Raw genomic sequence first — 25,508 nt, 5'->3', positions numbered from 1 at the left:
AGATCTGGCCTCATGTGTGGTGTTGTACTGCCCCCATGCGGCTATGATGCGTCACTGTTCATTCAGGCGGTTTTTGAGGCCATCCAGATTTATTATGGTGACAGTAAAAAACTGAACTAATGCCCTTTAGCGCAGAGCCCTTTCCCTCCTTAGACCTGAACTCTCTAAAATAATGAAACCGGCAGCAAAGAGCTGTCTGGCATCAGCAAGATCTGGCAAGACAGAGGCTTCAGTTTTCCCCCTCCAAGGTCAGACTTCAAAAGATAATTGATTAAATTAATATGAATTAACTCTCTGGTGCCTAAGATGGCCGGCGCAGACAGAAAGATATGCTTCAGCATTTTTTTTTTTAAAGAATTATTTATTTTAAAATATTACACAGCAAATTTAATGTTAAATCGCCTACATGACTAGCAAAGCCCTGACCAAAAAAGTCAGACTCAGTTCAACGTGGTTTCATTGATAAATAAAACATAAAGCTCGCAGAAAGGCCAAGAAACATGAAAATGATCCTCTGATCCCTCAAAATACTCTTGTGCATTGCATCACACTGCATGCAAATTGTGCCCATTCTCTTTCAAACTAATTTACGGTGAAATATGAAACTAACAGCGTTCAAAAGGCTTCAGGAGAACTAACAACTGGTAGCAGCACCCTCATCATTTGACCACACTGATAATAAATTTCCTTTGATAAAACTGCAAAGGAATTACCAGTAATTCAGACATCAGTCAACTAGATAGACTTTTAAATAAATGACAAAAGTAAAAGCATGTAAACCGTGTAAACTTAAATAAAAGGCGCATTAGTAAAAGGTAGATTTAAAAAGTGTGTTTGATAGTTTTGATATTAAGCTGTTATATGTTTTGAGAGATAATGGAGTGTTGACACTTATTAAGAAATACTTGAATGTATGTTTCACAATACTTAACATTAAAGTGTTTTAAAGTATATATGTAGTTGTATGTGCACTTAACACAAATACTGATAGAAAAGAGAAGAGCCACTTGGAGAGTCTCACTTACCTTCTGTCTTTCTTTTTTTTTCTTTTTTAGTGTTGATGAGCATAACTTAAGAACACATGAGTTCAGTATGTCAAACTAACGGCAACAAAAGTCTAAGTTTGCAACTATATGCGCAAATCCAGCATGTGAACACTGCACATCATATTAGAGCGGTGTCTGCTGGATGTGCTCAGAAACTCTGCCGTGATTGTCAACAGCTCTGAAGAGCCTCGCATCAAGGTGACACTGATCAAATGTGACAAGATGTCGCAAGTGAAGGGACGCAGTAACAGCTGCTCATTAGCTAACTTTGTCGCCGTGGAATGAAGTAGACACAGCGGAGGTAATGAAGAAACATAGGACACATCTTATCGCTCTCCAGATGCTTCGTCTACATGCGTCTCGTCCCTTAACTGATTTGACACTAATAGAGCTGATGGAAGCTATTCAAACCCGAGTTGTCCGCCATGCTGCTTTCACTCATCCAGACTTATCAAAACAGCGGACAAATATTCTGTCAGACCACTGGTGAATGAGGTAATTTAAATCGCCATTTGCACACTGCCAGTGTCTACGGATTGTAACGAAAGGATCATCTTAAGAGTTGTTTAACAGCCAGATGTTTGTATCCCACCTCCGCTCACAGAGACTCTAGAGTTCATCATGGAGGGTTCGCCGCTGCCATTTCTGATGGTGCGTGACGTAATCGGCTGCCTCCAGCACAAGCCGCATGAATTCCCCCACATCAAAAGAGTAGTTGGTAAACTTCGGATGGTCTCCGAGGGTGGGATGGTGACCCTGCGAGAGGTGTTAAGAGGAAAGTGCATGCAGTAAAGTGATATTAAAAACACTGGGAAACAATGCAACAAGACAAAATAGAAATGTTTGTGCTGTCAGGCTGTCCTCTCTGGTGACAGACAGACAACACAAGTGAGAAATGAAGACTGTACATTTGTTCTGCTGTGTCTATAATTACACATAATTAAATGTGTGCAAGTGAGTGTGTGTATGTGTGAGATGGGTGAGATGAATTGAGAGAACTCGTGCTGAGGTGCTGGCGAGCTGATGGTTGGTACGGGAGTTTCCCCTACCTTGTCCTGTGGGAGCACTTTGTCCATTTTCTGCCAAGTCACGTATCGAATGCCCCGCAGCCGAGCCAAATCTCGATAGCAGCTCTCATCCTGACAATTATATCTGGGAGGGACAGATGCAGACACTTTATCTCTTGCTCTCCTCGGTCTGCCTCACTTTCACTCTTCACTCTTTCTTGCTTCATCTTTCTCTCTCTCTCTCGCTGTTCGCACACTGTGGTCCCCACTCTGTGTTACTCACCAAATTGCACCCCCCCCCCCCCCAATCAGTTACTCTACCCAGGGTAGCCAGGTGTGATGAATGCCTGGTTAATTAGGAAGTATTTCACAGTCATACGCTGAGTGGCTGAGGGGTACTTTGGGCACAGCTTGCTGCCAAACCCATCGCTCTCTCCACTCCCCTGTCTGTCACACACACACACACACACACACACACACACACACACACACACACACACACACACACACACACACACACACACACACACACACACACAGGCAGGCAAAACGTGTCACTCACAGCTCAAAGATGACAGCCCAGTCAGGGAGGAAGAGGAGGTGTGTGAGACCTGCCCCATGCATCCCTATGAAAATGTCAGAGTTGTGGGTGATCCTCAACTGCTCCAGGAAGGGAACATCCCTGAAAGACAGACATAGTCACACATCAGTCATCTTCATTGTGTGAACGCCGTCCTATTACACAATTTAAAAAGCGAAGCACTTTCTTTATTCTTATACAGCACTGTTACATCCCCGACCAGTGCTAAGCAGCAATGAATGAATGGCTCCTGCAGTAATGAGGCGAGCGCTCTGTAACTCACTTGTATTTGTAGTCCACCACATTGACCTCCAGTAAAGGCACAGTCTTGAGGGCATTTACCAGCTGTAACAACAACACAGGGACGTATTGTCTGATCAATGAGAGAGCAAACAAATATGGGCAGTGACCATATAAATCACAAGCCTTTTTTACTCGCACTGTTTATAGCAAATAAGATCTTAAATAGGCACTTAACAGAGGCGGGCAGTAAATCAATGTTAGAGAGGAGGGGCTGAGGGAATGGGAGAGTTGTATAAAGTGAAGAAAGAGATGGAGACTAAAAGAGAGAGAGAAAGACAGAAGGAAAGGAGGAGGAGGACAGGTGGTAGAACAAGATAGAGGGAGAAGAACAAGTTGCAAAGAAGAAAGAGACAGAAAGGAGGAGGGAGGGAAGGTGGTGCTGGACTCACCTCCACTTGGTTTAATATCCTTCTGTATTCTGTGCTGCGTGTCAGCAGCGTGACACGAACATGCCCCTCCTGAAAACAGCAATGCACCCAATAATCAATCAGCCAAGGACGGAAAAGACAAGTGGCTGGGAAAACGATATTCACAAATTTAAAGGCTTCTTCTTCAAATGCAGAGAAGAACAGATAAAAATGAACGTAAATCACATTAAAAAGTAATTTTGTTTTTAAGTGGAAATAAAGTTTTACTTTTCTGAAATGATCTTCTTAGATATACAATCTTTCTTTTTCTGTATTCTTCTACTGCCACCTTGTGTTCTGAAAGTGCATTTAGACTTTCTTTGAGGTGTCAACCTTTGTGATGTGGGAATAATTAATAATGACAACTTAAATCAAAGTAATGACAATTACAGCAATTTACAAGCTGTGCAATCTCCTGTACACCATAAATCAACCTCAACTGCAACACCTTACTACAAGCAGTGAGCATATATGCATTCAGAACAGATCTAATTTCTCCTCTTCTACTTAAAAATTATTTTTAAAAAGTACTGAAAAAGATGCCATTCTGAGCAAGACCAGACCGGAGCAAATTATGACGAGGGGGAGACAGGAGGAGAGGGGCGGCAGAGGTGTATGAATAGAACACAATAGACGAGAGCAGCAGTGTGAGTCTCTGGCTGTGCCATTAATCTAGGTATGAAAGGAGGAGCTGTGGAGAGGGTCAGGGCCGAGCAGACCTCTCATTCAGTAGCTGGTCTGCTATCGCCAACAGCCCCATGTCTCGCTGAAAAGCCTCTTAGCATATTTCCAGCAAAGTCCATGAATACCCAATGAGCTGCTCCACAGGAAGGAAGAAGTTATTGGGCTTTGCTGGTCATAAAGATACCGTCAAGTACTTCAAACCTGGGATCATAAAACTTCTGTGAGGACTGTCGGAGAGTTATAGATGTAGGAGATCAATCAGGAGGAGAGCGCCTGGCTGTGAGAGTCTCTGTATGCGTGCATGTACAGCATTTACGCATGCACTCTTTCAGAAACTAGCAGGCCCGTTCCCTGAGTTTAACATAGTGAGGAGATCTACAGTGTGCAGTCAGTGTGGCGACTCTCCCGTCGAGCGTGGTTGTTTAGACTGATGCTCGTTTTAAAATATACTGTAACCACTCAATCTTAGTTTAAAATGGCAAGGAAGGTCCTATAAGCAAAAGAAAGAGGTTTCCAAAAACCACATCCAAAAAAGAAGGATTTAGAAACCACAGCTTTTGTTTCCTGTTTCTTCTAAAAACATTGTGAAATCAACCTTAAAACACAGTTATGACATAGAGGCCAGAGTATTACAATATTATTATGCGTTATGTATTTTGAAACATAAGTACAGACTGGGTAATGCATTATGGGAAAACTGTTTCAAAAGCAGCCACAGAGCATCCTGTTGGTCAGGTGGTTCTGAGTGAGCAGAGACTTTGATGCAAAACAATACATCTAAAAGTCTTTTCTGATGTCAGTGAGATCACACGTTTAAAACGTGACTGGTGGTTAAATAGGGATTAACCGATTATACAACATCAAAATGGCTTCCCCCGGGCCCGTCCCCTGCACTATGAACTGGTCCACACTGCTTCACTGCTTGGTTGTTATAATAATAAAATCATAATTTTAGTGTTTGACTGAAGCCTCATAAGAAAGAGCTTGAGTAAGTCACTCCCCTGGTCATCTGCTACACACACAGTATGTGGTAAAGAACTAATTTTTCAATCTATCATATTGCACAACACCAGGCCAACATTTATACGTGTACTGAATTCAGGTTTGCAGGAGGAGAAATAATATTACAGTTGCTGATGAGGAACCAGAATGCCAAAAATATACATAATGTCTTCCTCTACCGGGAATCAAACCCAGGCCATGACGGTGAGTATGCTGAATCCTAACCAGCAGCCCGCCAAGGAGCTGTGAAAGAACCTATGGCTTGTATGGTAACAGCATTAAGATCATAGCACTGTCTGCAGTAACATATTTTGTGAGATTTACATATTCAGTGTTCAGCCAAACTGAGTGACTCTCTGATATTCAAAGACGGCTGTAAAGACAGACTTCAGTTCCACTGATAGATTATGTCATCTATTGAGAATTAAGCCAAGTCAAAACATGCTACACATTATGCAGACACTGAGTTATCATTCTCTGTATGTGAACGTGTTTAGTGCAGTTTCTCAAGAAACCTAATGACCTTTGCTCATTGTTAGAGCAGAATCAACCACTTTCATCACAGAAATACAGTTTATACATAACCTTAGTCTTACTTAGTCTCTAAGAAACTGAAATACAAATACGGAACTTTAATGTATTAATTGACACTTCACCAAGGATCATAGTGATTGGCTAAGGCGATGCCCTAGTTGTCTAATAAAACAGTAGACTTTGATCTACCAGTAACAAACTAAAATCTCGACCAAAAAAAAAAAAAAAAAAAAAAAAAAAAAACAACAACAACACTCATCACACTTATCATGGGAACCAAACTCAACTATGCTACTGCTGACCATCTTCCAATGAAGTGATTTCAGCTCGCAAAACACTGTAACCTGAGATGGCTCATCTATCACAGAGAACAACTCACAGCCTTGATTTGTTTGTCAAAGTTCTCTTATCACCCGGTGCCAGTTGCTCCTTTCACTCATGCTATTTTGGTACATGTGTTAATGGATACCAAACCAGGAAACGTGCAAGCAGTCTCTGATAGCGTAGTGCTTAGGTTTTGGTGTTTCCACATAACACTGTGTTTCCATTCTCAGTCTGTGTATGTGCATAGGGTAACGTGACAAAGTGCCTTATTATTGCATTTTTTTTGTTTGACCCGAATTCACAACTTATACTACAGAAACACAAACATATATTTTTCAAATATAGTGAAACGCAAATACGCAAACTTAAATAAAGTGTTCCCTGACCGGGAATCGAACCCGGGCCGCGGCGGTGAGAGCGCCGAATCCTAACCACTAGACCACCAGGGACCTGGCATAGATATTGAGAGACTTCTGGTCAAGATTATATGACTTGCACAGTAGCAGCCTAGTCATTTCAGCTATACGATATTTAAAGTTAACTCCAACTGTTTCACATTAAGTCCTGACATTCACATATGTAAGTTAACAGATGTTAATTAGTGTTTCTTCCTACCTTTGGCCCATCTTGCGTGATGTTCAGCCGATGGAGGACATGCTGGGAGAACGCCCTAAACATCCCCTCACTGTAGCAGTCCGAGATCTGCCATCAGCACACAACAGAATCATCCATTCAATTCAAACTATTGTATCAAAATTATTTTTTGTTATAGGTTGTATACTGTCATGCTAAAAGATTAACAATATTTTTTATTTTTAGATATTGATACTGATTTGAAATGAAGGTAAATTGAATTTGGACACACCTGTGCACTGCCGCATTGGACAGTGATGGAAAATGTGTAATACACTGGGAATCTGACAATTGTAAACATATTTCCTAATCTCCCTAGAATGAATATCATATGAGCCTATGCATTACTCAAGTCTGAGAATTTTCTCACATAGACAGCTGCACTGCAGCTATAAATGTGAGCACATGAATATAAACATGACATGTGCTGCAGGGGCAATCAAAAGCATCAGCTTGAGGCTGACCTATCAATATTTCGCGCCTCAAGGAAGCAACCACAGGACAACACATATTTACATGGTATCATCTTTATAGTAATCTCCTTGGAATTATCATTTAAATAACATAAGCACGTGCTGAGCTTTTGAATATATCACATAAATATTTGATATGAACTGCATGTTTATGACTAAACAAACATTATGTATGAATCTATCACAAAATGTGAGATAAAAACATATAAATAAAGACACAAACAAGTCAACACTGAAAGTACAGGAGACTGTAGTTTGTTCAAAGAAAAGTTGTACAAAGTACATCCTGTTAGTGACTGCACACACACACAAACACACACATGTACGTGAGGGATAACTTACGAGAGGAGTGTTGTAAAAGAGGCCGTATCTCATTCTTGGAAGCAGGGAGAAGAAGGCATCTTTGAAACACACCTACAGACAAGTGTGAAGAGATCAAAGAAGAAAGAATACAGCACGGCACAGAAATCTGTTTCTCTGTGTGTATGACATGGTGTAAGACACACGATGGAATACTGATGGATTTTGAGAGCCTGTAGGAGGTGCTAATTTCTCATCTGTTCAGCCATGGTTAGTCACACTAACTTCAGAGTTTTACACACACACACACACATATATATATATAGATATATAGATTTCAACCAGACCATTGTTGCTGCTTGTGGACACACCAAACACAATATTTCCTGTGTGCCAGAGGAACTACCATTAAAAAACCATAGCTGAGTAAGTGATGAGATGAGACGACCCAGTGCTGACATTATACCTACCCTTTTCGAGTCATAGGTCTTCAGGTGAATGATGTCATACTCTGAGAAGGCCCTCCATGTTTCACTGAACAGATCTCCATAACCATAAAAACTCTGAAGAGGAAAAAAAAAAGAAGAAGAAGGGAGCAAACACTGATTACACTGATGTTACAAGTGAAATGAAAAACAAAGCTACAGCCTTTAGCAGCACAGGAGTCAGTTATCGGTTTTCAAACTCTGATGGTCATATTTTTCTGAAGGTTTGGTTTTATACAAAACCTGTTAGCACACTGTTATCTGACAGTCCGACCCTGTTTGGTTTGCATTGTGCCGTTTGTGATGAAAGGTCACTGCGTTCCTTCTCGGTCAGTTTTGTCTCCTTCCCTCTTCTTTTTCTTTCTTTCCTTTTTCCTCTTTACCTCTGGGCACAGTGGGGGAACAATGGGCCGGATAAGGCTGCTCATAAATCATTCTGTTTTTCAACCGGTGTTTCCTCTTGATGTCTTCATCAGGCCCTCATGCCACTGACTTGTTTGATTCTTGTGTTTTCATGCTTCTGGACAATAATGTCAGACAAGTTAAGAAAAAAAAAGCTAAAATATATCACTCTGTCTGCTAAAAATAATGTAGCGTGTTCTGCATCAGCATTTTGAAATCCAAGACCAGATCTGAAACTCCCAAACCTAAGAATTTATTGCATAAATGTGACTTTATTTCTTATGCAGCTAGAAGAGGCAGTCACCAGTTCACTGGAGGCGGGCCACTTGGAAAATCCTGCCTTGTTTTATTTAGATGGATAAATAAAAGTCTGATATGAGCATCTTAAGCATGTACCTCCTCTTGCCTCAGTCTATAATGCTGGCATGAAATTCATTTATGAATTGCTGTAATTTCCAGTGGTATTAGTAAGCATGTTCACTTTGAGCAGCTATGTTTAACTAAGAACAACCCACCGTGTCCCACATGACAATGTTGATATCTGTGCTGAAGGAGTTGTTAATGTGCTGAGAGATGTAGAGGTTGACGAAATCACAGAAATGGTGGTACATGTTCACCCCTATTAGAAAAACACACAGCTGTTAGTTTGTCATCATATCATCATCACAAATAAAATTAGAAAATAAGTGAACTCAGTCAGTCAGTTTCAGGCCTTCTAACTAAAAGAATAATAAATAAAAACTAGAGTTAAGCTTTCAATAGTTTTTGGTGATATTACATTTTGGAAACGTGAGTTGACTGCAATAAAATGTTTATCCAGTGTCATCCCTCAAACAAGTTAAATGTGCTCACATGTTCAAAACACCATGTGTATTGTTTTCTATTAAAGCATCATGACAGTTAAGGTTTCAGCTATTTGTTGAGACTGCATGGTTTTAAACGGAGTCATGTAAATCTTTGTTACTCACCAGCATCCAGTTTCATAAAAACAGTGGGTTTTTCAACAATGATTTCACAGTGACCATCCTCTATGGGGTGATAGTCCAGCTCTGTGTATGACTGCAGCTCAGCATACCTACAAAAACAGCATGTCCCATCAGTGTGGTATTGAAAATAGAACAGCATTACAACCCAAAAACATTTACAGTGTGATGGTTTTCAACAGTGATTTGATTTCTTTTAAAGCTCCTGTGCGTAGGATTGGGACATTTCTGACTGTGGTTGCTGCCAGTGGAGGCATCAAAACAGAAACTGCACCAGACTGAACCTCACACTGAGACCCACAAACCCAGCGGTGAGACTGACATGAATGGGCTAAAATCAACACAAAAACACACTCAATTTTCATAGAGAATGTCAAATTCTTCTCCAAACACACAAATTACGCCATCAGAATTATCTGTAACATGCTAAAATAAAATAAAAACACTACATTTACACTAAAAAGCATCACTGGAATATGCTGTCTATTCAATCTGAAATCAAATCATGAAGTTTAAACAATGAGTAATATTTTGACACATATCCTCCTTCTCTCTCTCTGGTGGAACTGTAGTACAGAGATGAAATACAAAAATCATGATTTTCTTAAATTATCTGTGGGAGATTTACAATTGATGAGGCCTGACAGATAAATAATATGATTATATTTTGGGTGTGATTATTGGCGCTTTACACAATATTTAATCTTAAAAAAAAGTATGTGTCTATAATTGCCAATGTAGAGGCTTTTCATTGTTCAGCTACAACAGCCATATAAACACTCAATTGTTATGCATCCTTTGAGACCGAGAGAGCTGGTACCAGCTCCTTCATTCTCTTGTAAAACATGGCAAAGTGGAGGCTATATGATTAATTTATCATACTAAATCATTTAAAAACTTGTGCCCTAATAGATATAACATTCACTATACTCTCTGTTCCTCTATGTTTCCTGGCTGACGAGGCCAGTGGAGGCTTTCTGTTCTCAGTGCTACTGGTCTGATTGAGCGGTCTGTAGCGGTCACTGTAGCATCCCTCACGAGCCAGCCAGGAGCTGAACCTAGAATCTGATCATTTGACAGTACTGACTATACACGAAGCTCACTGGCTCACAATTACAAGTCTTTTACGTCAAAAGACATTAGGGCTGGTGAGTGGACATTTTCCCTCTGGTTCAATGTTATACAGATGTGTGACAAACAGGATTGTTTGAAATAGTTTACAGGGATGAGGGAAGTCCAGAAGATTAGGAAAGATCCAGCTGCTGCTATATTAGTGGCATATTATGAGTACCATTTCACATGTAGTAGCAGATTTGCTCACTCTGTACAGGACTATTGTAATTACTGCAGCATGATTCTTTCTACAAACGAGGGAAAAACAGAAAACGAGCCAGCCAGGAGTCGAACCTAGAATCTTCTGATCCGTAGTCAGACGCGTTATCCATTGCGCCACTGGCCCACTGCAGAGCCAGATGGTCTGAACAAAAGACAAGCACAGACTCCACCCCCAAGCATTCCTGGCTGGTCTTGCCTTCCCCTTCCCTTTGGGCACTGCTTTGAGAAGAAGCAAAGTGTTTTCTACTCCATTCAGATTTATGATCAGAGCAACAAGAGCAACTTTTTTTCTATATTTACTGTATACCAATGAGATGAGGAGAGACTCACTCTCACTCACTACTACTTATGCTCCTATTCTTATGAATATCTCTACATGTATTTATGTCAGTAACAATTGTCTGCAGAGCTTTTGCATCTCTCACTATTTACCTACTTTTCCCTGTGATGGAGAAGTAGCTGGTCTGACTCAAAGTAAACTTGATATATACTGTAACTGCTGATTCTTCAGGCAGGCAAGGAAGTTACTGCTACCTACGGATGCCTGGCAACACAGTGCTCGGAGTACTTTATCAGTGTGGAAGACAGTATGAGAAGTACACAGGAGGTCTGCCTCCTACAGTCATGCTGAACGTAATGTCCTCTTTATATATCTATTTGCAGGCATGTTTCAGCATTTCCCATTCTCAATTCTATTCACAAAATCAAGGAACCCACAGGGTTGTGCAGGAACATCACTCAGTCAAGATCATCGACAAGCAATTTACAAACCAAACTCATGTGGAGACACAAACCATGTACATGTAACCTATGAACATATGTCATACGGTGCAAACACTGTTTAGAAAACCACATCACCAACTCCCTGGTGGTCTAGTGGTTAGGATTCGGCGCTCTCACCGCCGCGGCCCGGGTTCGATTCCCGGTCAGGGAACATCTTTTGGGCCTCTTTTTGTGATCCTAAGTCCATGTTTTCTCTAACTCTCAAGAGCTCATATCAAAGTCATCGGCTAAAGCTCACAAACTGAGTGTGTGAATGTGTGTGTCCTGCCTCACCAAGACTGCAAGGGGCTCTTGTGCTCTCCCTGGGCAGCAAGCACTTGCTTGTTCAGTCTGCAGTGACCACCGATCTCACCCTTCTGAAGGAAGTCCTCCTTGTATCTGCAGCATAAACATGAATCAGTTTCAAGGCACTGACTGATCAGTGTCAAGGTGTTTTGAGGATGTGTCACTTTGTAACGTACTAACCTTTCATGAGTTCTGCGTGGCTTCCTCAAGTCCAGATAAAGGTTTGTTGCCTTACAGAATCTAGCGTGGCTGCTGCATCTTAATGAAGAGTGCTCCTGGAAAATTTTTAAGATGAGAACTGTTTAGTATTTAAGTAATATTAATAAACTCTGGACCTTAGAGACTGTGAGAGTGGTCTCTATACTACTGCTTTTGAACTGCAAATTATGTCCACTGACAATCAGGCCTATTGTCTGTGGCCTCGTTTAACACTGTTTCTCTCTCTACCTATTGTTTCTTCCTGTTGACTCAGTGGGCCCGTGGGAACTAAGGAAATGAGCAGACTTACTGGCTTGCCGGCCTTGCAGAGTGTTTTGAGCTCGGAGAGACGCTCTTTGACGTAGCCAAAATCAGCCTGTTTCCAGAAAAGCTCCTGGGCTGCCTCCAGTGAACGAGCCCTAACAGATCACAGATTTAGGCAGATCAGCAAAGCCAAAACCAAAATGGCTCGTCAATGATGCATGCTATGAATGAGCAGGCTTTTACTTTGGAGAGACAATGGAGTTTGTGGTTGAGTAAATTCAATACCTATGAATAAAAGAGTATTATTATCTGTGATGCTTAAGATTACCGAGCCTCTGACACACCACAGCTGTAGCATCATGGCTCCGGTGAGAATGTGGAAGGCAAACTATGTAAACTGCATTAGATTATACTACTGAGAAGGACAAAGTGAGAACATAAAGTGTGTAGGAATGTGATGTGAGAAGCAGTACCATCCAGAGTCAGCTTTGGTACAGACTGGATAGCTAAAGCGCTTCCCTGGATCGCAGTTCTTCTCGTAACCCCAACAGGCAAACAAGTCCAGCAGTGCATCCTGTTGTAAAAAATGTGTGAAAATACAGTGTGTGTGTGTGTGTGTGTGTGTGTGTGTGTGTGTGTGTGTGTGTGAGAAAGACACAAAGACAAAGAGAGAGAGCAAGAAAGATAAGAAACTTCATATAATGGTGTGACACAAGTTTACCATCAAATGTTATTTTTCTACAGGACATTGGTCATTCATTAAAAATTACAGAAAAAAAAACATTATGACATTCAACATGAGAGGTTAAACAATGGGGAGGTTCACTGTCTGAACATGGAAAGAAAGCAGATTCTGTGGACACAAAGTAATTTCCTTTTCCTAAGACAGCCAAGACAGTCAGTTCAAAACTAGATCAAAAATATTTGCTACTCCATCCTACCCATCACTAACACATGTGACGTGGTTATTAATCATAATCTGAATCTTAAGGCACTTTACAGTAAATTAACAGAGCTTTTCCTCACAGTGCAGCAAAACTCAAAAGAACTCAGTAACATGTAAGCCATTCTACACTGAAAAAAAACTGAAACAGTGAAAAGTCCACATCTTACTTTAAAAGGGCAGAGCGGGTCCTGGCGACATTGCTTGGCGACCCTCTTGTTGTTGTAGAGGAAGTAGGGTACGTGCTCTGGCGGCAGGGAGATCCTGCTGTAGTTGAGGAGCGGTGCTGGTGGTTTGTGGTTGGTGTTCAAAGCCTTCTCAGTGGTGACCACAGTGGAAGAAAAAACTAGGCCCAGCGCTACCAAGAGCAGCATAGTCAGAATTGCTCAGACATGTGAGATAGCTGCCTCTCTTCACAGCCCTCTGTGAAAAGGCCGAGACACAGAAACACAGACTCAGACTTGCACTCTGTAATCTTGGTTGAAAGCCTAACACCACACTATACAAGCATGTGGGCACAGGCAAGTGTGTGGGAACGTAGCTCGAGGCAGATTTGAGCTCCACATAAGGAAAGGTCCCACTGCAGGAAGTGTTTAGGCTACTGACCTTTTTCCGACTGTTGTCTGAGCAATCATAACTGAGCATGAATGGGCAAATGAAAACTCCTGGCTGGTAATAATGTGACCTATGTACCTCCAGGTGGCCAAACCAGTATTTACACTCCAGTCATATTTCCATGATCCAAGCAATTTTGTGAAACCTCTCAAGCATGCATGTGCTCACACAGAAATCAATGATCGATGAGCAGTGTGACCTTTGTTTATGCTGTAACCACAATGTGCTGAATAACAATGGCTCCCGAATCGTTTCACATCTGAAGGAGCTGAGACTGATGTTGCTGCACGTGACAAAAATTATAAAACTGTCTATTCCGCAGATTTGATAACAATAGGTGGTAAGAGTTAGAGTATGGCTGGACCAGTCATTAATTACAGTTAGAGTTAACTTCCAGGGAGTTTAGTCTTTGCTATGGGAGTAAAAACTACCGCGCTGCATTAAAACATCGGCTCGCTCCATCTGTGAAATCTAATGTTATACTCCAGGAGTGAAGCTACGTGTGAATTCACGGTGCTGGCGACAATAACAAAATCTTATGATAGCATTTGTTTTCACTAATTATCGTTACGTTTGATTAAAGTTTTTTTATGAGGCTGAGGCTTTTTTTTTTTTGTTTGTTTGTTTTACAAGACCCTGTAAACGTGTCCCCTGGCGTTACATCCATGTCTTTTGGCGCTCATAGGATCTCAGAGAAGGAGCATACTTTATTTTTGCTAGCTAATTAGCTTAACTGTGATATGTGACTATCAAACTTCCAGCTAGCTTACCGCCGGTAAGTTTCCGTTAACGTTAACGTGGTAACCGGTAAGAAACACTCGGTGACAGAGCCGGCATGTGAGATAAATGTTAAAGACGGAGGAGCTGCGGAGGTAATAACGAATTACGTACTGTTTTCTTTTGTAAGAGGTTTAAAGAGTAAGAAAAATGCCTTAATTGAAGATAATGTGTGAAATATTTAGATGTTGGCTAACATACAGCGTTAGTTCTTGACAAAGCCAAAACCCCTTAACAGTCATTTAAGCTGTACTGATGTGGAGCAGAAGAACTGGAAGGAAACAATAATTAACATTCACACGGTACAATAACTTGCACCGTCAGTGGTCATCTAAGTAAGTACTGAGATAAGGTTGGTGCGAGTTTGTGTGAAAGACCGTTTACCTGGATGCACAGCCTGCTACTCTCCAGACCAAAGCGATTATGTTGCCGGTGGTCGCCATAACACCGGAAACCTTATACCGGCATGTAATGTGCAGCGACGGCCACAGAGTGGCGCTATATACCACACTATCGCTTTAGACTGCCCACTCATCCTAAAGACTAGCTGCTGTCCAGTCCTCCTTTTAAGGACCATATTACACTAAATGCTGACATGAAAACATACAGCATCTATTAATTAGATAACAAGATGGAGTCAGAAAATTAAAGAAATGGTAACCAGCGTAGCCATCTTTACACCTATGTTGACTATTTTCATGGAATTCGATTCAAATGATTAATTAAATTTCTCTTGAAAGAGGAACACCTGAATTCTGAATTACAATAGGTGATGTTTCACAGATAAAATGTCACTTTTAATAACATTATATCATCTGCATTTTTTTTTCAAGTATGCCTGGCCCTTGGTAAAAAATATATAGATTGGGCAGCTGTGTGGAATTGCTCAGAACATGGAAATCTATTTGAGGTTTTGTGTAGCACTGAGATAATGTAGTTTTCTAGCGTGCATGCAATGAAAACAGTGACTTCCAATGTTTGATTCCACACAACTTAAATTAAGAACGAAAGTATTTCACCACCCAAATAAATGTTTATTCATTTACATATTTATATAATTTAAAATCCAATTTTCAGGATTTTCATCACAGACTACTCTCAGGTCTACACCACTGTGTGATTTGTAAGGAGTTAAGAATACATACATTTCTCTGTACAAATTTTTATATGTTTCTTAAACCATTCTGACTATGCCTCAAGAAATAAACAAGAATTTTGTATAGTGCAAAAGGAAAAACTTCAGAATCTCCTACAGTTATAAACCATTACATCCTTACAATACTGTGTCAGAGGTTCAATCATGAGAAATTATGTCTAAAGCAAAGTTTGTAATAACTCCCAAAGATTTTAAATGGGCTGAACATGAATCACAAACTGTGGCTACCCTTCATACTCTTTCTGTAATAATGCAATGTATGTTCTGCATAATCCCAACACCCCACTTAAATAGTATATGATAATTAATTAAAATAAAATAATAGATAAGGATAAATGAATTTTTCTTTTGACACAGTGATTAAACTTAAATGCTCTGCCTTATCTTTTTCTGTGAATGTGACTGTGGCTAAGATGGTGGACTGATTGCTTGTGAGTGTCCCAGATGTAACGCTGCAGCAAAAAATGGTTTATTTCTGGTTCTGCAGCAGTTCATCAATCTGGGTTTTATACATGTTCTTCACATCTTCGAGGTCCAGTCTCAGCTCCTCTGCCTCTTCGGCCTTTTCTCCATACATCTGCAGGATGGTGTTGTGCCTCTGCTCCAGATCCTGAAATCCACAGCCACACTAATTAGAAGAAGAACCTCTGCCGACACTGCTTCTGAAGAGTTTGATACTTAGTTACAAAGCTTTTCTGATCTCTGAGACTATAGTCAAGATTTAAAGGTCTCACCTTGAGCTGAACTTTCAACTTGGGTATCTCTTTCACCTTCTCCTCCATCTCATCGTTTTGATTGGTGAGTCGCACCAACTCTTCTGCCATCACTGAGCGACTCCTCTCCAGACTGGAGATTTCAAGCTGCAACAACAGAAAGGAAGACAAAATGGTAGTAAAAACCACTAGTAAACACTGTACCCACCTCTGAGTGCAGGAGATGACTAATTTATTTCCTATTAAAATGTTAATTTTGCTGTTGACAGGCTTTGTTTGTTTTGTTTTTTTTACATTAATATACTTTTTTAATCTTAAGATTTTTGCAGTCATCTTATCTGCAGGCAGGTGGTGCTGACATGTCGCAGAACCATCAAATGAATGACTAAAGCTTTAAGTAGCTTTATGTGTGAACTGCTACCTGCAGCTGAGTTATCTCTCCTTCTCTCAGTTTGAGCTGAGACTGCAGGTTCTCTATGATGCTGGAGCCTCCAGACAGTCTGGCAGCCTCGTACAGGTTGGTCCCGCTCATCGAGACAGACATGGTCATGGTGCCTAGTGAGTGGTCTAAAGAGTCATCCTGGGGAAGATTAAAACAAGGTATAAAAGCAATAAACGGTACAGAAATCCAAGCATGTACAAACTAGTCTCCATTTCTAGATTTTTTTTATTTTTCCCAGTACGTACCTGGGAAAGAACAGAGGCGTGCAGACCAGCATTGTCCCCACTGATGGAGCTGGAGCGGGACAGGGAGGGTGTGGAAGATGCTGGGGGCTCTCCTACAGAATGGGTCATAGCCTTCCGCTCCTGATGGGGAATCGTTTCACAACTATTAGTGAACAACATAAAAACATCATCCCAGCTTAAATGGAGTAATGCTGATTAAATGAAACTAAAAACTAAAGACTAAAAGATAATATTGGATGTTAATAATTTCTAAAATCCTCCTAAACCTTTTCCTTGAGTGCTTCTTGTGCTAAGTAGCATTTCTTCTTCTCTTGCTCCACCTTCATCTTCTCCATTTCCAGCTGATTGGTCAGCAGCAGCTAGTAGAAGAAGTAAAAGCACACACATGAAGGAGCAGTGCCATAGAGGATAACAAGAGCAGGAGAGAACATTAAGGTACCTTTTCCTTCTTGGCCTCTTCTAGCATTCGACTATGTTCTCCTCGCAGATTTTCCAATTCAGCGTGTTCCCTACATTGAAATAACAAACAAAGAGCCACATGAATCAATCAATAGACTCAAAACTAATGGAATCTAATGAAATAATGACAGTGTGAAATATAAAGACAGTTCTCCATTAGCTTTTCCACTGAAGATTAAACATGGTTCCGCAAGGTTTATTCATCGGCCTAATTAGTCAAATTTAATCATTTTTGTTACCTTCATGTGACACATTTGCTGCCTTTGTATCACATCATGTCCCTGCAGTGCACTATACATAATTAACATCTATCAGGATGAGAAAAAAAAACTGTGCCGAGCCAGCCAGGAGTCGAACCTAGAATCTTCTGATCCGTAGTCAGACGCGTTATCCATTGCGCCACTGGCCCTGCTGCAACAGACTGCTTTGTCACAAAAGACAACCCTGTCCGGGACAGCCATGTGCACACGCATCACTGGTTCTCTCAGAAGGGGGAAGGGGACTCCCCCGACCCCTGCTTCGCACTTTGACTCACAAATGGGTTTGTTGCAAAACAAAAACACCCTCCAGAGAGGATGTGATGTTTAAATGTTTCTGAATACTTTCACACGTTTCATCCTACTCTCAAAAACTATGCTAGTGATTTTCTTCACGTCTACAATCTCCAGCCTGAACTGCTTGATAGAGGTCAAATGAAGACTGCATTATTCTTTTGACGCACAATTCTTCTTTAACCCTTCCCCTTAAAGAGTTTTGGGTTACACCAATTGTGTGTGATTTTCCTAGTTGAAAATCCTGGTGATGTCCACTCAGTTTTTGACAAAAATGACACCAACTGCAGATAAAAACACTACTGTTTTAGGAGGAAGGAAGACAACTCTTCTGTTGGAACATTTGTCATCCAGCACTTACCCCCTTGCCTCTCACCTATGACCCACTTCCATGGTGGTCTGGTAGTTAGGATTGAGCACTCTCAGCAGTACAGTCTGAGTTCAATTCTCAGTCACAGAAATGTCCTACTTGCAGCTTGTTAAAACCTGTATTTATAAGCCATCCTAAGATGCTCTCACTCCTCCATACATTGTTCACAATGACTGCAAGGCAAATAAGCTCCTGACAATAAAATTAAATTAACCTCTTATAAGCTATAATCTTTAGAAAACGCCTTCAGTATTTGAGAGCTACTGTATGTCTGAGTTCAGATTCACCCACCTAACTACACATCTTTGTACACACACAGAACACAACCCATCTATCTGGATGGTTGAACAATATCATCATCATTTACAGTAAGTGTAATTTATTACCTGCTGGTCTCATCCTCCAGTTTCTCTCTCTTGTTCTTCTCAGCCTCCAGCTGTGTCAGGAAGCGAGCTTTCTCTTGGCGGAGCATGGAATTCTGGGACTCCAGAGAGGCCAGCTGGGACTTGATGGACAACAGTTCCTCTGTTGCAGAACGCTCCTTCTCCACAGCCACAGCCAGCTGTGCCTGGGCATCCGCTGGTTGAAAAGTAAAGGGGATTGAAAAGAAAGAGCAAAAAGAGGTTAAGATTTTTACCCATTTTGTACAGTTCTGTACTTTAGTGATTGTTTTACACACAGAGTTAAACTCCTGCCTCTTACCTAGCCTATCAGAGATGTTCTTCTCCAGTTTTTCCCAGGAGGCTGTTTGTCCGCCCAGTGAGGCCTGCAAGTTCTCAATCTGTCGCAGAAGGGGCCGTGTTGCTGAGGTAACACTCTGGCTGAGCTCCTGGTTCCTATTCTCTGCCTCCTGGAGCCTCTGTAGAAGATGACAAGAAAAATACATGACGTACATTGAATAAATCCTGCCCTGTCACAGTTTGACGCCTTCGATCAAGTATATTATGTTACCTGTTGAAGCTCACTGATCTCCTCCCTCAAATAATCTTCCTTTCTTGCCTGCTGTTGCTCAGCCCTCTGCAGAGCCAGTCTCAGGTCAGCCACCTGTGCACAACATCGGAAACAGCTGATGAAGAGACCGTCAAGTGCAGAAAATTCAGCAATGACATAGCAATAAATCCAGACTCTAACCAGCTTCATTTTGTTTATGTATAAATGAAAGAAATGACCAAATTAGTGTGCAAAGAAAAGAAACATTGCATGTGGATTAACATGTATATGTGGTAAAAAAAAATCCCTGTTAGTGCCCAGCTGCACTACTCATGTTTGAGGACTGAGGTTTACCGAGTCAAAAAGTCTACTGTACACGTTGCATGAACGTATTCCATGGTGTGTTTCTACAGCTTGAGTATGTATTACCTGGTTGGCCAAGGCCTCCTGCTGAATCCTGGCCTCCTCCTGGGCTTTCTCCAGAGCCAGGCTCAGCTGCTCCTTGGCCTGTGTTTCCCTGCTCAGAGCTGCTTCTTCAGCCTCGCTGGCTCTGCTGGCATTCACCTTATGAAGTTCTGCCAGCTCCCTGAAAACAAATGTTGAAGAAGACCGTTGACATCATGACCCCCATTTCAGTGTAGTAAGCAAGTATAAAAACAGTGAAGCATTCACTGTTGTTTTGGCTCTGTACTCCAGCACACTGTATCTGAAACGAAACAAGGACAGGGTATTTATATACACTGGTATTGAATAATAATTTATCCAATTACTTTATGTCTCCTTTAAACTGGGGAACTATTATGGTCACAATTTCTACAGTGTTGTCCCAGTGTAGATGTAAACACGGAAGTTATCACTTCAAGTTCAGTTTATTGGCTTCATTTCAAATCCAATAAACTGGAGAGCCACACAATGAATGTCTCACTTTCCAAATACTGGGCTGTATACTCCGTCAACCGTGGAAGAACATAATCGCCAGCTTGAGAGGATATATTTACAGTAACAGCTCTGGTTCCTTATTAATAGCAGGGTGTGCCAGTGTTTACTTGTAAGAGTTGTCCAGAGCGGCCTGTAGGCTTCTGTTTTTCTCCTGCAGCTCCTCAGCGTCTGACTGCAGCCTGCTCAGCTCCTTCTCCTGCCTCTCCACCACAGCGTTCAGCTTCTTGATGTTTTCCCTGTGCTGTTTCTCCACCTCCTCCTTCCCATCTAGTACCTGAACAAGACAAGACAAGGGCAGAATGGCAGCCATGATTATACTGATTGCAGTCAATTACAGCTAAGACTTTATCTAATCATGACAGCAACTGAGGAACAACAGCCAAGTCTTTGTGGAAAAATGAGTCATGCTTTACACTGGTGCAGATGATAAAAGACAAAGAGAAAACAGTAACGAACAGATAAACAAATATAACGTACAGATACACAACATTTGAAGGGCCTATGTTCTTCAGCTTTCCTGAACTATATATAGAACACTGCAAGAGAACAGGGTGTTTCCCCATTGTGTTGTTTTTTGACACACCTTGTACTCAAGGCGTGATACACTATAACTCGAACAAGTGTGTTTTAAGTGGCTTATTCATGTCAAAGAGTGGAGCATAGGTGACACCTTAAGAGAGGCTTTTTCAAGGGGTAAAGCCAGAAACAAGTCAAACAATGGAACAACAAGTTGTCCTCAAAGCCAGTTCAGTCTGGATTGGACCGTATAAAAGGATAACACTGTGACATGGGACTGAATTCTGACCTGCTGCAGGTGCTTGAGCTCTTCCTCCTGCTCCTTGATTTTCTTCTGCTGCTTGGCGATCTTTGTGTCGCTCTCCTTCTCCTTCACACGCAGCTTCTTGATGATGTTGCTGTGCTGCAACTGCTGCTTGGACAACTTTTCCCCTAGAAGTGAGAGAAATGAACACTTGCTTAGGGTGAAGTTGAAAACAGATGCTGAGACGACACCCACCACGTCAGAGCAGTGTTTCAATTACAAAGTATAAAGTCACCAGAGACTCTTTAAACTATCCACACTCTATTTCAAGATTGATGTATGCAGGATTGAGCCCCAGTAAATCATTTGCTATTACTCTGAAATTATGGTGGTAACAAGTTTCCATCCATTCTTTCCATTAATCAAAAAATTCCACACAGTCTTTTAGGGCTTCATGCAAACCCACAATAAAATAAACATGAGTATGAAGGATCTCTGGTGCACATTTAAAGCTTTTTACACAATTTTAATCTTCACACTTTGTTAACTGTAAGAAAAAGCTTAGAAATAGCCACACTCACCAAATAACTGATACCTGAGGTATGCTGGGACACGGCTAATGTGGGCCAGCTTACCCTTACCTTATTTTTTGGGGCTACAGCCCAGCATCATGCCTACTCTACTCTTTATTCAATTCTTCATGTGATACGAGGTTGGACATAGGAGAAGCAGCTGCAATATTATTCAGTACCTACTCAACAACTGGCGTTATCTTAACATCTTTGTTTGACTGTGCAACCTGTTCAGAGTGGACAGGTAGTGGATTGGTGGAGGTGGTGTATAATAGTGTGGGTGTGATACTGTGTCTTACCCTCTTCCAGCAGACCCCTGATCTGCTCCTCCTTCTCTCTGATGATCTCCATTGTATCACTGGAGTTCAGCCTCGTAGAAAGCTCTTCTCGCAAGCCCTTTATCTCCTGTAGCGCAGAAAAATATCTTTGACACAGAAACTTTGGACATGTTTGACTTTGGATTTGAGTCTCAAAACAGATACATTTGGGCTAGTTGTAAAAATAAAGAAAGAAATAAACCATAAAAATGTAGCTCTTGACAAACTGTCAAGTTGTTTATCAACTCTGATCTCTAATATGACTTTATCGTTACCTTCTTGGCTATATCTCTTTCTTTGCAGGCCAGCTGAGCCTTTCTCTCAGCATTTGCTATGCGCTGGGTGAACTCATCCTTTAGGGACTGAACGGTGGAGCTCTCCTCCTTGAGGCTTATCACTTCACTGGAGAACGAACAGTCTCATTAGCGAAAGAGCTCTCAAAATCTAGACAGCCTCAAGGCCAAGACAATCTGCACAAGTAGATTATTTTAAGCATTCGATGGTAAGAGTGACCTCAAGAAAACATCACTTAACATTTCAGCAGTATTTATATATTGTGGGATTAATAGTTACATAACCACATAAGGACAGTATATATATAAACAATGACTATCTAAAGTGTTATAGTAACTTAGCTGTTTGTAATATTATTATAATAATACAATCATTTTATATATAATATATTATTATGTAATAATAATAGTTTTTGAAAATGTTAAATCTACAATAGTATTATGCTGGCAAAGCCTCATCTGAACCGGATATCAGCACAAATAGTCTCCCTATCGAAACAACTTCCTTGTAACGATTATTTACAGTGCCTTTGTGAGCCAGGTGCATGTGATGTGTACTCACTCTTTGAGATTGTCACACTCCTCCTCCAGCCTGGCCTTGTCTTTGCTGACTGCCAGCAGCTGAGACTCTCTCTTCTCAAGGCGGCCTGACAGCTCATCAATGACCTGCAACATGTCCACAACATTTTTTCATGTTTACAACAGCAGTTGGACATAAAAGCCTAAAAATATCAAACCTACTCATGAGGAAAGCAGTGTGGTAGCACTTAAATATACTGTGTGTTGTTTCCAGTTGCCTTGTACTCATAGTAAATCAAATTCTGGGACTTAAAGGGGAAATGTAGATATCTGGCTGAACAAAAATTGTGTACTGTATATACTGTATATCGTCTGATATATTTTTAAATTACTTGACTTTAAGACATGTACTGAAGGTAGGGTGTTGAGTTCACCAAAAAGTAGCCTGATCCACACAGATTTATAGATCCAAATTTTGCAAACGTCTCCCAAGTAAACATGGGCCGAAAACATAGAAATCATATGAACAATACGTGCATGAAACAAATGTTTACAACTGATATTACTAGCTATAAAGGAATTAGATGCAGGTTTTTACCTTTTGAAGCTCCAATATCTGAACCGTTGAGACACTTTTCATCTCTTCTGTAATTGGTGGAGCAACCTGTTCTTCTGCATTGGAGGAGGGATCAGACAGTGTGACACTAGCCTCAGCTTCCTGTCCCTGCTCTGTCAACTCCTCAGGCTGCTCACTATTCACAGGCGTCGCACTCCGTCCGCTCTCCTCCATCTCATCCAGCGACTGCTCCCTCATTGTTTCAGTAAATCCCTCTTCCTCATCCTCTTCCTCCTCGCCTACTTTCTCCACCACACCATCTTCCTGCTTCTGACATACAGCTGATGACACTGTTAGAGGAGCAGGACCTGCAGTGACGGACGCTAGTGTCCGACTGCCGGGGATCTCGTCATCTGAGTTGACCTCACTGACACTCCGGCTATCCAGTGACTGCACACTGAATGAATCGATGCGTTCAAATGCATCTGAGGAGGAACCGCAGCTCTCTGTTAGTTTGGGGTAGTCCTCCAGTCGGGGGAAATCTCCACAGGTGGAGGCAGTGAGAAGCTGGAAAGAGCCCTGCATTAAGTGAAGGCCCGCCTTGCCCTCACCTGTTTCTTGTCTGGAGCTGGCTGAGCTCTCACTCAACACACTCTCATGGTCGAGCACTTCAATGTCACTGGTGGTGGAGGTTCCTGAGGAGAAAGCACTTACTGGGGGAGAGGGGGTATCATTTTGACGGTCCTCCACCTTAGAGTCTTTATGCTCTAGGAGTACTTCCTTAGAGGGTGGGGAGGGCGAAGGATCAGAAGGGGTAGAGCTCTTCAATTCAGAAGTGACAGCAGAAGGTTCAGAGGAGTCTGTGGTACCCTGCTCAACCTGATGTTCTGATGGAGTCTGTGATTGCTCTGTTTTTGAGTCTTGAGAAGCTGTTGAGCCAATATCGGTTTTTACACTACCTGTTTTGCTTTCAGGGTTACAAGGAAGATCACTGGAGGAAGAAACAGGAGAAACTGGCTGCAGGAGGATAGTGTCTGCAAAAGGTGCTGCTGGTGAGGATTCAGACTCCAACGGCTGGCTCTCAGCAACTGTTTGATTCTCATGACTTTTATCAGCAGGTGCCAACTTTTGAGTCTCCAGATCTTTTTGGATCACAGCCTCTTTGTTTTTGTTTTTCTTCTCCTTCTCCTGAGGCCGCCTTTGGGATTTAGAAGGGGGTACAGACACTACCTGGGCTTTGGTGACACCTTGTCCATCTACGGGTGTCAGGAAGGCACTGAAAAAATTCTCTGACTCGTCCACAACTGTACGGGTGACAGGAGTAGTAATGGCCTCAGAGGAGGGAGGAGGAGTGATGGTCTTCTCCTCGGGGGGTCCTTCCCACTGCGTCATCCCCCATCCTCCACTCAATGACAGCTTTCCAGGTAATGAAACATCTGACCAGAACAGATATCATTTTTACTCTTTGAAAGGTTGTAACAGTAATACAAAATTAGCATATAGCAACATTAGCTGTTACCACCCTACTTACCATCGTAGGGCATTACAGTTGTGTCACCCCATTGGTCCTCTTCTTTGATGTCCAGAACACGGTCGATCGACTTCTGAGCGGTTGTTAAAGCTTGTTTAGCAAAGCTGGACAGGTGAGATGCGTTGAACCAACTCATTTTGACTATCAGGCTAACTAGCAACCACCAATTTCAGAAGTTGTCGCACGGATCCTGCGGGGAGTTTTACCGCACAAGCATTGTCACTATCTGTCCCAGCATCTTTCGTTGGCAACTTTAAGTTGTAGTTAACCGTATTTAGCTATTTCAGATTTTGCCCTGTCCAGATAAGCTCTGTTGACAGCTAGCTACCACCTAGCTAGTTAGCACAGCAGTAAGTTAGCCAACGCATAACGTCGGTGTACAGGGACAGCATCAATCCCAGATACAGTTACAGCTCACAAACTGACCGTTTGGCACTCAAAATCGCTAAATCTCTGCGAGTCGGTCATGTACAAATACAAGTATATACTGCGGCACCAAGACCTCCGCGTCTACTGTCAAAACAAAAAAATTCCCATGGTTAATCCAGGCTTTTTTGGGCTCATCTGCTCGGCCGTCATCGTTTGTTTTGGTCGCTCTCAACTTGTAGCCCAGCTAGCATTAGCCTGCTCTCCACTTCCTTTCCACGTAGCAACATGACGTCATGACTGGGCCTGAGACGCTGAGGAAGACCCGTCAGCAGAGGGAGGTCCTCCAAAACCCACAGACCTACATCCTTTTAACAGTTTAACTATTCAACCGCCCAGTTATAAGAATTTGATTCCTACATACGT

At 41.7% G+C, this 25,508-nt stretch overlaps 2 protein-coding genes and 4 non-coding genes across 7 annotated transcripts; 1 reads left to right on the top strand and 5 right to left on the bottom strand.

The window, feature by feature from the left end:
• Positions 1–355: 355 nt before the first annotated feature.
• On the bottom strand, positions 356–14,804 carry eogt (EGF domain-specific O-linked N-acetylglucosamine (GlcNAc) transferase). 2 transcript variants are annotated; one of them, XM_041034062.1, is made up of 16 exons: positions 14,748–14,804; positions 13,142–13,394; positions 12,502–12,602; positions 12,075–12,183; positions 11,747–11,841; positions 11,555–11,659; positions 9,149–9,255; positions 8,696–8,799; positions 7,764–7,856; positions 7,336–7,407; positions 6,503–6,589; positions 3,326–3,394; positions 2,917–2,978; positions 2,616–2,735; positions 2,096–2,198; positions 356–1,802 (listed from the first exon to the last, which is right to left on the bottom strand). In XM_041034062.1, exons 2-16 carry the CDS (start codon positions 13,343–13,345, stop codon positions 1,656–1,658), a joined length of 1,578 nt encoding a protein of 525 aa, XP_040889996.1. In that variant the 5' UTR covers positions 13,346–13,394; positions 14,748–14,804; the 3' UTR covers positions 356–1,655. The 2 variants fall into 2 exon arrangements, with proteins under 2 accessions (XP_040889996.1, XP_040889995.1); XM_041034061.1 differs by lacking the exon at positions 14,748–14,804 and having other exon boundaries at positions 13,142–13,500.
• On the bottom strand, positions 6,265–6,336 carry trnae-cuc. The gene has a single exon. It is a non-coding gene; the product is annotated as a tRNA-Glu (tRNA).
• Positions 10,550–10,622, bottom strand: trnar-acg. The gene has a single exon. It is a non-coding gene; the product is annotated as a tRNA-Arg (tRNA).
• trnae-cuc lies at positions 11,361–11,432 on the top strand. The gene has a single exon. It is a non-coding gene; the product is annotated as a tRNA-Glu (tRNA).
• Positions 14,805–15,442: 638 nt separating the features above from the next.
• tmf1 (TATA element modulatory factor 1) lies at positions 15,443–25,344 on the bottom strand. Its single transcript, XM_041034368.1, has 17 exons — positions 24,717–25,344; positions 23,228–24,621; positions 22,673–22,776; positions 22,093–22,219; positions 21,800–21,905; positions 20,974–21,116; positions 20,276–20,442; positions 19,659–19,815; positions 19,251–19,343; positions 19,002–19,158; positions 18,686–18,878; positions 17,359–17,428; positions 17,186–17,278; positions 16,920–17,039; positions 16,654–16,812; positions 16,254–16,379; positions 15,443–16,129 (listed from the first exon to the last, which is right to left on the bottom strand). The coding sequence occupies exons 1-17, from the start codon at positions 24,850–24,852 to the stop codon at positions 15,989–15,991; spliced, it is 3,486 nt and encodes a 1,161-aa protein (XP_040890302.1). The 5' UTR covers positions 24,853–25,344; the 3' UTR covers positions 15,443–15,988.
• trnar-acg lies at positions 17,715–17,787 on the bottom strand. The gene has a single exon. It is a non-coding gene; the product is annotated as a tRNA-Arg (tRNA).
• Positions 25,345–25,508: the final 164 nt, after the last annotated feature.

This window comes from Toxotes jaculatrix, chromosome 3, assembly GCF_017976425.1.
Source record: "Toxotes jaculatrix isolate fToxJac2 chromosome 3, fToxJac2.pri, whole genome shotgun sequence".
NCBI classification, from domain to species: domain Eukaryota; kingdom Metazoa; phylum Chordata; class Actinopteri; family Toxotidae; genus Toxotes; species Toxotes jaculatrix.
The sequence above is the reverse complement of the archived record's forward strand: the minus strand, read 5'-3'. Positions and strand labels throughout refer to the sequence as shown.

Coding starts and splice junctions, on each gene's coding strand:
- eogt (XM_041034062.1), bottom strand. CDS start 13,345: ATGCTGCTCTTGGTAGCGCTGGGCCTAGTTTTTTCTTCCACTGTGGTC. Junction 9,256..11,554: donor AAGAGCCCCTTGCAGTCTTG/GTGAGGCAGGAC, acceptor CTGTTTTTGTAG/GTATGCTGAGCTGCAGTCAT. Junction 2,979..3,325: donor GGATATTAAACCAAGTGGAG/GTGAGTCCAGCA, acceptor TTGTTGTTACAG/CTGGTAAATGCCCTCAAGAC.
- tmf1 (XM_041034368.1), bottom strand. CDS start 24,852: ATGAGTTGGTTCAACGCATCTCACCTGTCCAGCTTTGCTAAACAAGCT. Junction 21,906..22,092: donor AAAGAGATATAGCCAAGAAG/GTAACGATAAAG, acceptor TCTGCGCTACAG/GAGATAAAGGGCTTGCGAGA. Junction 17,429..18,685: donor CTGGAGGATGAGACCAGCAG/GTAATAAATTAC, acceptor ATTTCAATGTAG/GGAACACGCTGAATTGGAAA.